At 37.2% G+C, this 16,738-nt stretch overlaps 1 protein-coding gene across 1 annotated transcript in view; it reads left to right on the top strand.

The window, feature by feature from the left end:
* EPB41L2 (erythrocyte membrane protein band 4.1-like 2) overlaps positions 1–16,738 on the top strand; it is a 45,776-nt gene that overhangs the window by 4,052 nt on the left and 24,986 nt on the right. The window contains exons 3-4 of the mRNA XM_010011722.1: positions 9,122–9,226; positions 14,642–14,684. Of these exons, the coding sequence (XP_010010024.1) occupies positions 9,122–9,226; positions 14,642–14,684 (148 nt within the window). The remainder of the gene's footprint in view (positions 1–9,121; positions 9,227–14,641; positions 14,685–16,738) is intronic.

Below are 16,738 nucleotides of genomic sequence, written 5' to 3'. Positions count from 1 at the left end.
AAAGAGGGGCTGGTGCATCAGAGGTACCTGGGCAGGTTGGAGAAATGGACAGACAGTCTTGTGAAGTTCCACAAAGAGAGATGTTAAGTCCTACAGCCGGTGAGGAACAACAGGCTGGACTGATTGGCTGGAAAACAGTTTTCCACAGGAAGAACTGAGGGGTGTCCTAAAGGACAGGGTGACCATGGACCAGCAATGAGCCCTTGCAGAAAAGAAGGCCAATAGCTTCCTGAACTGCAGAAGGAAGAATGTTGACAGCAGGTCAAGGGAGATGGTCCTTTCCCTCTGCTCAGTACCTGGAGTGCTGGGTCATTCTCAGCTGCCCAGTACAGGAGAGACTTGGACATACTGGAGAGAGTCCAGCAAAGACTGCAACGTTGGTTAAAGGCTTTAAGCATCTGGCATATGAGGGACTGAGGTGGAACTGTTCAGCCTGGAGAGGAGGAGGCTGGCACTGTGTATAAATATTTGGCTGGGGGATGAGTAAAGAAGATGGAGCCAGGCTTTTCTCAGTGGTGCCCAATGATAGAATGAGAAGAAATGAGTACAAACTGAAATTCAGGGAATTCATGAAATTGAATGCATTGAAACATGAATGTGTTGGTATATCAATTGAGGATGATCAAGTGCTAGAACAAGTTATCTATATAGACTGTAAATTCACCACCCTTTCCAAGGGTGACTAGACAAGGCCTTCACCAACTTGTGAGCAGGGTTGTTAGACTAGATGACCTTGAGAGGTCCCTTCAAACCTCAACTAATGTACGTAATTATAGCTGTATTTTGCCATTGTAGAAATATAGTTCAGGAATTACTTTTAAGCATTAGTCTAAATTATTAACTCAGCTATATAATGCACATTAAACATGTACTCTGTCAATTAAAAACTGATGATAGTGTGCATGGTATTAACATAAAATTATTATTAAATAAAATTGGAAAAGTGCAAATGGAGAAACAACATAATTCACTGTAAAATATTTGTCATATATTCAAGGGAAACTTTTTTTTGTCTTCTTAGATTCTCAGAATTAATAGGTGTGTATGTGGTCCTTCTGGCAACGTGAGAACTTCTCACTTTTTTTTTTTTTTTATTTGCAGGAAAAAGTAGTAACATAAAACCTCATCTGTTCATCACTGTTGTCCAAATGCCATTTTTCTCTAGCTTTTTTGAGTAAGACAAAAAAAATCTCTAAATACTGAAAAGCTTCCTTTGGCTTGTCACACTTGTCCAATTGGAAGACTGCACTTTGAGATTTTATACTTTTGGGGATTACAGATGAGTTCAGGCATAATAATCCTAACAGTACCTATTAAACAGTTTCTAAAATAGCAGCTCTATTCTGTAACTGCTCATTGAATTTCATAATCTGGCCCAGTTGTTTGGTCTGACATTTATCTTTTTATTTACCTCTACTTTCCTTCATTTAAAAAAGTAATCTTAGCATAGGTTCAGGTGGTAGTGTCTCAGTTCTGACTTCTTTTTTTCCCATTCTTTTTGCTGTCAGTCTTGTTTTTCATTTTTTCTGAAAGAACAGAATATCTACTGACAATAGTCGGTGTGCTGAGAAAGAAATGCAATTTCAGTAGACCAGAAACTGCTCTCTAATCTTCTACCCATGCAATAGTTTGATTGCTATCCTGCTTATATTCCCTTTTGCTTTTTGATCTTAATTTAGTACTAGACATGTTTGTGGCTTCATTTCTTCAGCTCCAGTCCTTTAAAACACTTCAACATACTTGATTTTTTATAACATGAGTTTTGAATTTGGATATGGGAAGACTTGAACTTTGTTTCATATAACATCTTATACAAAAGACAGCCTCCCCATCCCTCCCAGTTGAAGGTGGTTCTGTTCTTTATTTTGCAAAGGGGCATGTTTCGTACAAATTAAATTAGGCTAATTTCTCAAAATTGACTGCTTATAGAAAGAATATTATTAAAACTTAAAAAAAGATCTATTCAATAGAATGCTGGTGAGCTTCCATAGAATACATAAAATAATTGTATTGGAAAAGAAGTTACAGGTTTTGGTTAAGGTTGCGTTTAATAAAAGAAGTTTACCTGGGATTAGTTTTTAAAAAATCTCTGAGATTTAGACTCAGCAGCAAAAGCTCTATACAGGTTGGTCTGGACCAGGCTCTCTATGCTTCACTAGATGTTTTTAGGAATTTAGTATTTATCAAGAGAATTGGATGTCGTAGAATACTATTTTGTTGAAAACTGAGTTCAGCTATATTACTAAACACTTGAATTCTGTAATAGCAAGATAAGTAGAGGGATTAATATAGGTGAGTAGGTGAGGTCCTGTAGTTGTGATATGACTGAAACCAATTTGTGCATGTGGCGATACCTGTTTTCTGTTGTGATTACCACAGATTGTTTTTTGTAATAGTTCCAGTATTGGTCAAGGATCTTTTTTGTCTTGGCAGTTGAGGGCTGTGTGATACCATGTGTGGCAGTGGCTTTGTTTTTAACTGAAGGAGTGTGGGAGAAAAATTCGTGTATGTTTTGTATATTGATGATTACCCAGTTCTTTTTTGCAGCCACCTGGTGTTGTTTGACAACAGAATTTTTTCCTGTGGCTTGTTTTTGCATGTCTTTTGTGTTGCCCAGGGCATGCCTGACATGGTTGATGTTTGGCTTCCAACATAAAGTGCATCTGCGATATTTCTCCATTTTTAGTGTTACTTTGTATATTAATTTATTCCTTGTGAGAGTAATCTGTTTGTTCTCTTGCTCTTAGAACTTCTTTATTTTGCCTTAATAGGTTTTTCTGACTGGTATCAACTTGCTTGTTTGAACTTTAAGTCGATAGCTTTTTCTGCAGAACTGTTTAAACAAATATTTCAGTCTCTGTTGTGATGATTTCCTTCAGGGCTTTTTTTTTTTTTTTTTTTTTGGTGTGGTTATTTTTTTGTTTGTTTGTTTGTTTGTGGGGTTTTTTTTTGTTTGTTTTTCTCAGGTATCTTTGTATTTTTACTTTGCTTTTGTAGATGTAAATTTGAAGGACCTGGTTTGTAGTCTTTCCCTTCAGCATAGCTTCTCCAGGTCTGCTGCTGTGAATACCAGTGTAGATATAACACATAAGGTACTCTACTCTTGCCAAGAAAAGTCCATGACCTGTCAGTGTAATGAAACTAAGCCTTCTACCAGGTGAAAAGTATTCCTCAGTTCTTTCTAAATTGAAATTCTTGTATTGTTTCATGGTCTTTGATTTCTCAGTCAGTTCTATCATCAGCATTGGTATCTTGGGATAGTTGATAAAATAGGTCTCTCTGGTCTGTAAATGATTACTTTCTATCTTGTCTACTTGCTCTGAGTAATAAAAATTTTAAGTGGGAGTTGTGTTACAAACTTTGATGCCAGCCACTCTTCAAACACACTTTATTTTGGGGGTTAGGAACCTGGAAGTTTCACAAGGAAGCAAAATAACCTCAATTGAAATGTTATATTTAAGCCCTGTAACTTTTAGTCTAAAATGTATAAAGCTTCTTAAGTCCACAGGTGCCATATTAACAAAATAGATTTATTTTCTGTGTGCTGTAGCTTTCAGGTAAAAATGTCCAAAGTTCTTTCTCTTTAGGAAACCTCTGAACAACATCACAAAATAGTATTGAATGGAAGTAATCTCATAATGTAGGTGAGTTATGTGTACACAAAATGTGCATACACAGAGCATGAGCAATTAATATATTTTAGCACTAAAACTGTTGTAACTCTTCGAGATGCATGTAGCCTCAGACTCTTCAGAGTAATGTGTGAATGTTCGAGAGGAGAAAGGAGAAAAGAAACTATTATTTGAATAGTTCTGGAGGAGTATGACTTAAAGCAACTTTCACAGGCTGTGAACTAAGAACTTTCAGTTATGTTTTACCACTTTCTTTAAAGAGAGTTCAGTTCACTTATACTTGTATGTTGTTATCCCTGTATCAGACTTGTCAAAGTCCTTGAGTATGAAAGGCAGTGAGTAGTATCTGCCAAAAATAGTGAAAGACTGAATCTTTGTGCTTACTTGAAATTAGAGAACCATGTTAAAGGATGAAATAACTTCAGTGCATGATTCAGTAGTGTAATATTTGTGAGATGTAGTGGCAGTTGAATTTTAATAGTTTAAGTGAGCAGACTGTTGGAATGTTTGAGATTTCTAGAAGCAATTTTTAACTTTTCGGCGCAGTGCAGGTGACATAATTTTGACCTACTCCTTTTCTGATAACTGACATCTGTGCAAGCACATATAAGTTGTTAATCTTTCAGCGTTATCCACATGTGCCTCTTGCTTTCATGATGGGGGAACCAACTTGCTTTTTCTTCCTCTCTTTCTGTGGTTTCTTCGGTAGCTGAGAGGAAATTTTGTTGAATTTGTAACCTGCAATAAAGATTTGTTCAGATTTTCTGCTTTAAACTTAGTCTGGGGTTTAGTGGATAACACAGTTTAAACAAACAAGAGAGTGCTAACTGCATAATGATTACTGGTTAGAAGCAAATAGATCCTATTGGGTTTGTTTACTGCATTCAGACAGTGGTCTAATTAAATATTTATAACAAAAGGCATTTAAAGGATGCCAGCATTGACTGTATTTTATGCACGTATGAACAACTGAAATGTATTGGAGTTGACATAGTTTCTGTGGTTACCTACAGTTGCTAATACAAAGTAAAAATATGCTTCCTTAATGTACAATGATCAGTGTTTGACCCTGAATTAAGAAAAGTCTGAATGAAATGCAGGGTTGGTTTCTGCCATGGCCTGAGAGAAGAGTAACAGCACTAAGTTTTTTCTTGGGAGCTGAGTGGCACAGGAATTTTTCCACTGCAGGGCCAGCTCCTAATTGGGGCATATTTAAAGCTCATCTGATGGACTGAAATCCTACCTCAGCCATTCCTCAGTAGAAGAGAATAGCCACCAACACCTAGAGGTGCCCGAGGCTAACAGGCCTTTTTAGCTGTATAGCAGTGGAAAGACCAATGGAATGCCTTCTTGAGGAATGTTAGAGTTTGCTGTTTTCATCCCCTGCAGAGCCAGGAGCAGCAACTGTAAGAAATAGGATGCGTAGATATTGCTAGAGGGTTGCAGTGCTTTGGAACCACCTGCTGGTGTCCTGCCAGGCAAAAGAAGGATTCTTGCCCTCAAGTTCGATCAGGCTGGGGGAATTTTGGTGCTTTTGGAAACATCCCTGAGAGGCTCCAGGTTGAAGAAGAATGGGGACTGGGCATCTCCTGGGACGTATGACCAGCCTGTGGGATGAGGAGGCAGGACCATCCAGGAAAGCAGCTCTACAGTGCAGGTCCTAGTCCCGTCCAGGAGACAGAGTCAGGGACGGGTGTACCTACAACATTGCTTAGGCATGGACTGAGACATGTCTTCTGGGCCCTTAGGGTGGGGGTCCTAAGGGAGGCTGCTCTCAGCCGTTGAGGCCTATGACCTCCAGGACCCAGGCTGCTTTCAGCACTCCTCTCCCAGTTCATACTTGTAGTGTTTCTCTGTCCCATGTGTGAAATCAAATACTTGTTCTTATTAAATTTCATCCCATTCATCATAGCTCAGTGCTTCAATGTATCTAAACACCTCTGTGAGTCCACTTGTCCTTTGAGAGAGGCAGCAGCACCACCCAGTTTGGTATCATCAGCAAACTCGCTAATGGTGCATTCAGCTCCTGCAATACACATCATTGATAAATACATTGAACGGGACTGGTAGCTGTAAGTGGTTAGTTTGTATTTGTAGCTGGCAACTCTTTTATAGCCAAACAGATCCGTAATACCCAATTCTAATTCCCAGCTGGGTAACAATTTCCATTCTGTATGTCTGCTGCAATTGCTTTGCTCTTGTTTGCTGTTCTTGTGAGAAGGAAGTAAAGGACAGAAACTTTGTTACTCCTAGTTTTACGCTGCGGTGGCAACTGCAGTGTCTAAATACGCTTGGAATGGGTACTGGAATAACTTTGTCATCTTTTAAACTACTGTCTCTGCAAACCTGTCCTCACTTCTTGGACTCTCTCTATAGCTAGGCTGAATATACTCACGTTCTTGTGGGACCTCAGAATGGCCGTATGCTTTTATTGCCATTTCAGCGTTAGAATCAGAACTAAGATTTCCTTATTTTCAGCGCTTATGTCTGCTGTGCTATATCCACAAGCATATGTGTGTGTACATACCTATGCATAAAGGCTTATCTATACATATATATAAGGTTAGCAGTTATCATTTTACACTATTGTGACTACCACTTGACATATCAAACAACTAGTAGAAACAGAAAGAGAATCCAGTTTAAAGAGTAACATTAAGCTGTGCAAACCATGATGCTGCCTTCTTAAAGTCCCCTGCTCTTCTATGAAAAAGTTTCTAACTTCTGAAATGACTGGATCACAGCAGTTGTCTTCTCTACGGGATTTCAGTTCCTCTTTAGAGACACTCTCCTATAGGAGCATGGGCTTTTCCAGAAAAATTATGTTACCATTTATTTTAAACTATGTAGTAATGCCTGTTTTCCACAGGGATTACAAAGAAAATTCACTTGAAACAATTGGTTTTGCAAATTAAATACTCCTGCAGATTTTTAAAACTACATAACTATATAAAAAGCAAACTTGGAGTCTTAATTTTACAAGAAGGATTTTATAATGAGAACTGTTGCTGATACTGATAGGTTTCTTATGCTTTTGAACCCGCAACAGTTCTATAAATGTCACTTACTGATGCTGTAACTTCTCTGTATCATGCTGTTGTCTAGAATGTAGACTAACATCACTTGGCCTTCATGGCATGATGGCATTTTTCATTACGTGGACTTAGAAGCTACAAACTTGCAAAAAGACCTTTAAAGATGTGGCGGACATTGCCAGTGTATCAAGTTCTGTTGACTATGACTACCTAAGAAACTGCAATATTTTACAGTTAAACTTGAAATATATTTCCTGTAACTTTGGCCAGTTTGTATGTTGAAAGACTTTATATTAATTATAGGGTTTAGTTTATGAACTCTTTAAAAAGCTACATAATTAGCAACCAACTCCATATATGGACCTCTAATGATAGCATATATTATTTCTGCACTAATCTCTACATTTCCTTTACTGAAATATGTATACCTGGAACTTGCCTTTTCAAGGTGTGATCACTGATGTGCACAATGATTTAGGAAGAAAAATAATACATGCATCTGAACAGGCTAAGATTCTTCAATCCCTCTCTTAAACTTTTCCTACTTTCAAATGAGTTCTTCTTTGAATTTCTGATTTATTTTTTTTTAATTGAGCTGAAGGTGAGGCTGTCAGACTCTTGTGGGAAACAGTCATGTCTCTTTGAAGAATAAAATTTTTGAGAGTACCAAACAGACTAAAGATTCCTAGCTCCCCATTTCAAAAGTGGCTCTGACTTCTAAGTTCCACTGCCCCACTGTGATGCTTGTGCTACTAAATGTGTTCATTTTATGAGTTTGTTTCTTTGAAAATTTTCTGATCTCCAGGACTGTAATGTTTGCTGAACAATGGGATCTTGAATAAATAAAGCCTTGGTGTCTTGGGGAATAAACCAACAATGCTTTCACTGTTTGCTCAGTGCATACCTTCTTTTCTTCCCCTTCCTCCCCTCCTGGCCTTACCGCTTTGTGCCATGGAGCTGAGCCACAGGCCAATGTGAAGCTGGGGCATCTTGTGAGTGTGCTGCTGCTGCCTGTGGGGGACAATGGCTGCAGTGTCGGAGGGCCTACACAGGGGCACTTGATGGCGTTTCTGCGGAATTGCAGTGGTGTGTGGCATCTACTGAAATCTGTAGGATGAGCAAATGCAAAAATTCCTTTAAGCTGCCAGGCCTCTGAAAATGCCATGTTGAGGCCTCATTGATAAATGCCACAAACAGCAGAACAGTCATGAAAGGAGTTTGTTCAAACTGGGAGACCACATGCCATTCATGTTCAAATTTTAACTGTGGAAAGAAATTCTCATCTTCCCCATCAGTGTGTGCTGTGGGCCATCTGCTCTAAAACTTCATCTCCTATCAGCTTCCGTCTCCAGTACAACAAATCTTTTCCCTAACACCTGGCCCACAGAACTTGGGCCTGGGCCTGTTTTTCATTAGCAGCACTAGGGAGATACAGGATGCCCTTACTTACATTCCCAGTTCCAGGGACAAGAAGAACAGGAAAAGCTTCAGGACTAATTGTCATTTGCTTAAGCTGTATTAATACTGAGCTACAGCAAGCAGCCTTTTAAGAGTGTGTTAAAATGATGATCACTTCTCTATTACTGTTATGAAGTGGCAGACTACAATACTGAAGCTAACCTCAAACAAAAATATGATTTTCCCCCCCGCCTTGTTACTGACTTCCACAATTACTTTTTTTAGGAAGAATAAACTTCCTTAAGACTAGTTTTTATTTTGAAGTATCTAATGGATTTATTGGGTACTGAGGGAGTTCATAAATCTACAGGTAGAAGGCAGCCTTCTTATGTTCTGTCCCTCAAAACCTCTGTAATATAGACAGCTGGACATGTTGCTTATGTTCTGCTGACACTATTATGCTACTTTAACTGGTCTGATCACTGACTTTTAGTGGTCTGCTTGTTCTTTTTGTCTCTTGAAGGTGATAACATGCTTTATTTTCCTCGGGAGTTCATATCACGTGATTCATAAAAGTCATTGAGATGAATGCCAAAATGATATAAATGCAAAAGTTAACAGAAATTAGCACCATAGGAAGTACATTAATTTTTAGAAGATAACAATATAGAAGAAGTTGGCTCACATGAAGGAATCTTACATTATTTTTAAAAAAAGAGACCCAGAAAAACTGAAAGCTATTTATGGTGCACGCTTTATGGTGCAAAATTTTTAAATCAATTTAGGTACTGAATTTTCCTTGTGCATTCAAGCTGTTGTTTCTTAGGTCTGGTTTTTTTTTTTTTTGTAATTGAAAAAATTTGAAATGTCTTTATATTTGTCAGTGATATGTATAGCTTTCAAAATATGGTGAAAAAAGTATTGTAAGAAAGCTACGGCATTGTAATCTATTTTATTGATATTTTGAGTTTTCCTTATACCATCAAATAACAGTACCTGTAAGAATTTTAATGATTTACTGGTAGTAACTTTTTCCTTTTCTTTTTGCTCTTTCAGAAAAGAGCAAAAGGCCAAGTGCTATTTGACAAAGTGTGCGAACATCTCAATTTACTGGAAAAGGACTATTTTGGGCTGCTGTTTTATGAGAATTCAGAACAGAAGGTAAGCCTGTATGAGAGGTTGGTTGGTTTGGTTGTTTATTTTTCTAAATTGCTACTGACTTTAATAGTTTAGTGAGGTATTAAATTACAAACATTGGAGTAAACTGTTGTAAAATGTCAGTCCTAGTCTGCTAATTTTACAAATGAATGGTGTTTTGGTATGAATTCATTCAAAAGGATCTCTTAAATACCATTTGGTAACTTATTTTCAGTTTTCTTTTGCACTTGCTTACATGTTGGGTGGTCGAGAACACATAGATTGCTGAGCTGAGAAAAATCTTAAATCAGTTGGTGGCATGCATTCCATTAATTACCAAAAGCCAATTTAGATCTTCCCAGCATCTGAGCATTTACAGTTAGTTATGGGCTGGCTGCCACTTGATCCATGAAGTAAAGATATACCTGAGCTTAGATGTTCCCTCATAAAGTAAATGGACTAATAATGCGTGTAGATGCTGAAGTGGAAAAAATTATATTTCTTTTTAATCTCTGTATTTGTAGTAGGAAACATTATTCCATGAGTACTATACTTGGTCTGGAAGCTTTTGCTTTTTTTCTGTCATTTTTTTCATCCTGCTGCTGTGTTTGAAATGCAGTCTGACTTAGTGGTCTGAATAATCTAAATCTCTGACAACTTCCATTCAAATACAGTAGTTTTCCAGGCTTGCTTTGCTGCAAGTATTGAGTAAAATACTCAGTTCCTCTGTATTAAAGATACCCATGTATAAAATGGGCCTGATGTATTCTTTTTGTACTTGTATATTTTATTTTTCATCTCGAATTGTAAACCATTTGTAGAAATTTGAACTTCTTTGGTGTAACAATGAAAAGCATGTTGGTTGATCTTCAAGGTAATTGTTGTGCTTTAAATATCATAATCTTAATTAATATTTGTTATTATCACATATTGTCCCTCTAGTAGTGATACTCGTTATTGAAAATGCATCCTGTAAACACACAGCAAAACAACATCCTTGAACTAAACCAGAAAATAGTCCACTTGAGTAGATCCTACAAGGTGGAACAGGGAGCCTTTGGCTTTTGAAAGTGCAGCAGGAAAGTCTGCATTGGTGTAGAATTATGTCATTTTTTTTTTTCTCCTTTTTTAATATGCTTCTAGTTGGACTAAGAGATTTCTTGCTATTCTTCAGTCATGTCGATGGAGGAACAGCACATCACACCTTAAAAAGATCCCATCTGTTTTTTCATTCTTGACTGTATATGAGCCTGGGCAACCTGATCTGTTCCAAAGCTGGCTCTGCCTTCAATCACAGTTAAATCAGTTATCTCCAGAGGTCCCTTTCAGCTTGAATGAGCCCCTGAGCTCACTATCCATTGGCTATGGAGGTGCTACTGTAGCAACACTCACAAATGAAGTATTTACATAAATTCAGCAAGAAGTATCTTGGTAATGGGGTCCCTGTGGTTCGGTTATTTATACACCCAGGCTAATTATAGCGCTCTTTTTCAAGGAGTAGACCACTTGTCACCAGAATTATGGACAACAGCAGGCTTTTCTTTAAAAAGTTCTGGAGAAACCTGGACTGATTTGTTACAATGACTAAAAAAACCACCGTTATTGGGTGTTGTCTTCTTCATACAAGTATCATTTGAAGAAACTTAAAAAGGAGTCTTCTCTAGCAGATTTGCATTTCCCGCCTCCTACTATCTATTGCAGGACTAAGCTTAATTTATGGTGAACTGCAGGAACTACAAGATTTTGAATGCCAGTGTGTAGCAGAGAACGAGGGGTTTATTTTAGGTATTTCCTGGCTGGATAACCCATATGCTTCTAGATTTTACCCAAAGTGCCATTATGTGGATGGTTCTATGCCCCTAGTGCAGCTCTAAGTTGTGATTACCACGTAAATGGGAATACCCAGGTTTTCAAAGAAGGGTTTGAAAATGCGGGTTTTGGCATGAACTAGGTGCTTGCCTAAGAGCTTACATTCTTTCACAGGTTGCACAGTGTAATGTAACATGCGCATGTTGATATAGGCTTGCTTATTTTTACTGCTATTGTCACTCAAGTTACCTGATTCAAAGCTACTGGTTTTGTACAACACTGTGTTTGGAAGTTCTTATACAGGTTATGATACAATCATATCCTGGTAATGTGAAGGGTAGCTACTGTGCTGTCTTAAGGAAGCTTAAGGACTTGGAACTTCTAGTTTCAGGGCCTTCTATTTTGTTCACCTCTGAGTTTGGCAGTTTTTACATCTCAATACCAGTTCTTTCTGATCCTTTTTTTTCTCCTGTTATGACTGCCTCTTCAGATTAAAATGCCACATATCACTGACCTCTAGGCCAGTCAGTATTAAATGCTGAATGATGTGTTTTTCTCATTCTTGTGTGCTCATCACAGCTACCCATTTATGAGCCAGCTGTTGAACTCAACAGCAGCTGTGGGGTGTGCAAACTGAATGCCTGGCACTCTTTTGAATTAGAGCTGCTCCCTAATGCACCATCGGGGTACCATTGGAGGAGAAGTCCCATTAACTTTTCTCTATGGTGTTCTGTGTAGCTGAGAGAGATGTCATATCTTCAAATCAGACAGATTTTTATTAGATTCAATACACATTTTAAAACTCTTTAGGTCAAATTACTCATTAATGGTTTTCTTCATTGTTTTGGAAATGTTAAATTTATTGGTCTAAAGTTTAGGTAGGGATTTCATTGCATTACACCCTCAAAAGTTCATGAATGTGCCATTCACACTGTAATTGGTCTGCAGAAGTGTTAGAAAGCTTCTCTGCTTATGTTCTAGGCAGCAGCTGGAAATACTGCTTTTCTGGATTTGTACAAAATACTTTTGTACTGGCTGAGAACATTTTGTTGTTCTTTGACAATTCATTACTATAACCTTACAAATCACAAATTAAATAACTTCTGCCTACTGGAGCAAAGTTGTGTATATACACTTTGTCTTTTGATTTGAAAGACAGACCTGTGTATTCTGCATTAAGAGGTCTATTTCAGGGTGGATTCTTTCAGTAGTGTTTGTTTTATCCATAACAAAAGGCACAGATGCAAAAAGCCCACCCCTCTAATTATGTATATAAATGGAGTATAAGCATCTGTTTTTATTTGACAGAATAGTAATTCAAGTTGGTGAAAAAGTCTGCTTCCAATAAGCTCACTCTAGGTTTGTAAAATCAGAAAATGAACTGTATAACTTCTGCAAAGAAAAGGTTATTCTTCTCACCTTGCAGCATATTCTGTATTATATGTTCTTCTACTTCATAGCGATAAAACATTGAAAATAACGTATACTCAGGAATCCTAGTTTTCTGCTGTAGTTATGCCATGCTATATTCTGTATTTACTTACTTTATTCTATACTTATACTGCAATTTAAGAGTTTAAGCTACTTGCAGTTATTTTTAAGCTACTTGTAGTTACCTTTGCAAGTGGAAGAATATGGCTGTATATCATTTTGGAATAGAACTCACGCCAAAACTGAAAACCTAGGACAACTGTAGCTGAAGTGAGTTTCAGCTAAAATTATTTGAAGACTTATGTTGTCTTCCAAGGCCTTTCCATGTCAAGGCCTTTCCATGTCAAGGCTTTTCCGATAGATAGTAGTTTGCTGACTTAAGCAGAATAAAGAGTATCCAGATTTTTTGGAGGAGTGTTTTGTATCTCTTCCTTTGTAATGATGTTATGGACTGTGCATCTCTGGAAGAGTTATAGTAGCTGTGAAACGTGGACATCACAGACTTCTTAAAGCAAGTAGAGTGAAATTATTCTTTTTTTTATTATTACTTATTTTTAATTACATCTGTAAAATTGTAGAAAGGAAGTTTTACGTTTAATTTGTAAGTAGTAGTTGTCTAATATATACATGCTGAATTTGTGATTAAATCAACTTCAACCAAGGTCATTTACAACAGGGAACTTAGTATTTTGGGTCATATTTATAGAAGCCACATCCTTTATCAGCAGAGGTGATCTACATGAAAGATGTGCAATAGTGCAAAAACACACAGTTCCACATTCTTTTAATCCATACAGACCCCTAAAGCTGTAGCCTCATGCTTTGTCTCCTTGAAGTAAATTTGACCTTTGGTGGAAAAGCCTATAATAATGACTGAGGGATACTGAATTGGAATACAGTTGTTGCGTCAGGAGTTTGGTACCTTAGACTGGAAGGTGAGTCAAATTATACCCAGTGTCCACTACTGGTTAGCTTAGGCAAGAAACATTGGTAGAGATAAACGTTTAGCAACAATTGTGCTGGCACTCAGGTCCCCTCTGACTTTAAAGCTGCTAATATGTGTAGTGATTTGTGGAAATGCACGTATTGTCCTTGACCTCACAAGTTTTCTTCCCTACTTCGCATAACTCTCTGATGTGCACCAAGTCCTGCTGGCGAGCTGATGGTGTGTGTGTTTCTTCCACATCTGTGTGTGCGTATGTGTGTCTGGCCACATGAATTAAAGGTTCGAACACTGTATAGTCTCAGTAACTGCAGTTAAAAGGCTTATGTTTCTAGTCTCTCATTCAATCTATTTTTTAACATCTATCGGTAAAATTAGTGAAGAGGATTGTCTGAGTTACCGATGTGTATACTTTACAGATTTATTAGTCTCACTTCCCAAAGTTACATTTTTGGATGATCAGTCACAAAGTGTCTTTGCAAATATCGATAGTAACTGAAGTGCTGTGAGCTGTTTAATAGGTTGCACAGATGATATGAAAATATTTTTGGTATTGAGGATAAAACACATTTTAAAAAAAGCATCTAAAATATGAAAATCTGACTTTATTTGCATTGCCTGAAATAGAGCTGAGTACCCAGATTTGAACCTTGCCAGCATATCAGTGTTAACATAATACATGTTCATAGAGAACTTTGCTTTGGGGGAGGTTAGAAAAAAAGCATGAAATTTGATTAGGTTTTTCCAAGCATCTTTGAATATTACCAGAACTGAAATGTATACGCCTTAAGATGAATGATACGAATAATAAGTCTCTGGAGTTAAAGAGAAATGTTATCTTAGGTAACTCTATTTAGGTGTATAAGCACAGATGCATAGAGATTACATAGCCATTCCTGGAAAGTCTGCTTATGTCCATAAAAGGAGTATGAGAGAGAATTGTGTTTGTCAAATGTCATTTGCTAGACCACCTCCACTGGAGGACTCTCCAGTTTTTAATAATACAGGGCATAAATAGTCTAAACCAGTAAGACAACCATGAAGGGAGTGGCATTGCACTGTTTCATTTATGTGCATGGGTGGGGAGACTTGCTAGCAAATCTCAAGTTCAATTTTAGAGTTCTGTGGGTTGTTTTAAAATAGAACAGATGTCTGAACAATACAGGCTTTAATTGCACTGAATGAAATTACTTCATCATCTTCAGTCTGTGGTGATTTTAAATGTTGGTTGTGGGTTTTTGTTTTTTTTTTTTCAGAACTGGCTAGATTCTTCAAAGGAAATTAAGAGACAAATTCGAAGTAAGTACTTCTGTATTCAGATGTTATGCTCCTTTTATTTCCTCACAGAAATATTCTTCATAAACTTAGTAGCCTGGATGTTGACTGCATTGTATGCTTGCAGCATTACAATAATGTATATCTGATAATGACGTATTATTCAGTGTTAGAACAGAAAGCATAGAAACTGTCCCACTCAGCCTTGTGTTGCAGAAGTTAATCATTAAACTGGCTGCTGCCTCAAAATTTTTCTGTTATATGCAAATAATAGTTGGTCTTTTTGCATCCTGAAACAGTAGATTTTTTTCAAATTTTTGTTGATATTTGGGTTATGGGATGGAGAATATAATCTTGCAAAGATGGTTATGATTGTTGCTTTAGGACTTTCTTACTTCAAAGACTGACCAGAATATGAAACTATAAAAAGAGAATCAATATGTCTTACAGAAAATGTATATTCTTCAGTACTGCTCAGTCCAGCATTGGCTTTTTGATGTTTCCATCATTTCTGGAATGTAAATGAAATAGAGCATAATCTTGGAATGTCTTGCTACAATGCTTTTCAGACTGAATCCATGTGAAATCATAGTGGTGTTAATTCTGTTTCCTTTAGGCCTTTCCCAGTTGATGAAATTCCTTACTAGGCAGATGTGGTTTGTATTTTCAGAAAAGAAATGAAAGTTAGAGAAACTTCCTTGGAAACGGTTTTGTTTCTTTGGATCAACATGCTCTTGTATAAGAAAACTAGACCTCTTTAAATGGTGAATGTGCTAATATTCAAGTAGAGGCTACTGTTTTAATTAAGGAAAAGTTACTGGTATTATATCTTTGTACTTTGCAGGTCTTCAGTAAAAACTTAGTAGTTGGCCACATACATGGGCTAAAGGCTGTTCTGTTTGGTTTTAGTGTTTGACATTAAGATAGAGGATATTGATACTTTTTGTTATTCAGTGGTGATCTGCATGCTGTTTAGCCTACAAAGCACTGACCTGATAGCTTTTTGGATTCTCACTACACAACATTTTTTAATATTGTATAACACATAATACAAAAAGTATTTTAAGGCAATGTGATTTGTCCAATGGCATGAAACCTTCATTTTGTTGGAGATCAAATCCAGTTTCTTGTATTGGGCATCATGACTGGCATTTTTTCTCCAGTCTATAGCATTTCAGAGTTGATAGGCACAGAGTATAAGGCAAACAACTAATAAGAACACCTTTTTAAGGATTTTAAAAAGAAACCTCCTTACACTAATTTACAAGCGATCAGCACACAGTCACTTGTGTTCCTCATAATCAGTGGATTAATGTTTCCAGATATTGGAATGTGCTGCAGGCAAGTTTTATCCTCCAGCTACATGATTGTCAAGTAGTGAGGCTTTTCTTTGTTTTAGGCCTTGTTCTAAATATATGTCTTCGAATCAAGAATAGAAATCTTATGTACAAAAATACTCATTCATAATAAATCGAAGGTACCTCCAAAATGTCCTAGTCCATTTGAACATTTGAAATTAAGAAACTAATTTTTTTATCTTGTACAGCACAAACTGAAGCACTAGTATGCTATATAAGCATCTAGACAAGTACATTGATCTGAACACACAATGGTGATAAATTCAGAAGTGGAGTTCAGCATGTCAGTCTGCAACTTTATAATAATCTCTGCTCTCTCTTAATGTGAGCAGTACCAGTACTCTGCACATTGGCCATATGTGTATCACCTGTGGCTGGAGAAGACAAAAGATAATCTTTAAGTCTCCCCCAAGTCATGTTCTGCATCAGGTTGCCTCTAAGTCAGGGACCTCAGGCCTTCTATGTGATCTCTTATTTATTCTGGCTGGCCTTTGGCTGGGCAGTTATGTTGGATCTCAACAATTACTGGTGTTACTTTGGCTAATTAACATGATGCGCAAATTACTGGCTCTGTTCTCAGGGCTATAGAGCTGGCAAGACGCTTGTTGCTTTCAGCTGGCCTGATCTCTTCAGGAAAATTAATTCTTGGCTTTTTCTTGACTTATGTAATTGTGTATCCACTGGCATGTGTTAAAACCTCTAATGAATTCAAATAGGGAC

This window comes from Nestor notabilis, unplaced genomic scaffold (assembly GCF_000696875.1).
Source record: "Nestor notabilis isolate BGI_N333 unplaced genomic scaffold, ASM69687v1 scaffold15033, whole genome shotgun sequence".
NCBI classification, from domain to species: Eukaryota; Metazoa; Chordata; class Aves; order Psittaciformes; family Psittacidae; genus Nestor; species Nestor notabilis.
This window is presented reverse-complemented; position numbering and strand designations above follow the sequence as displayed.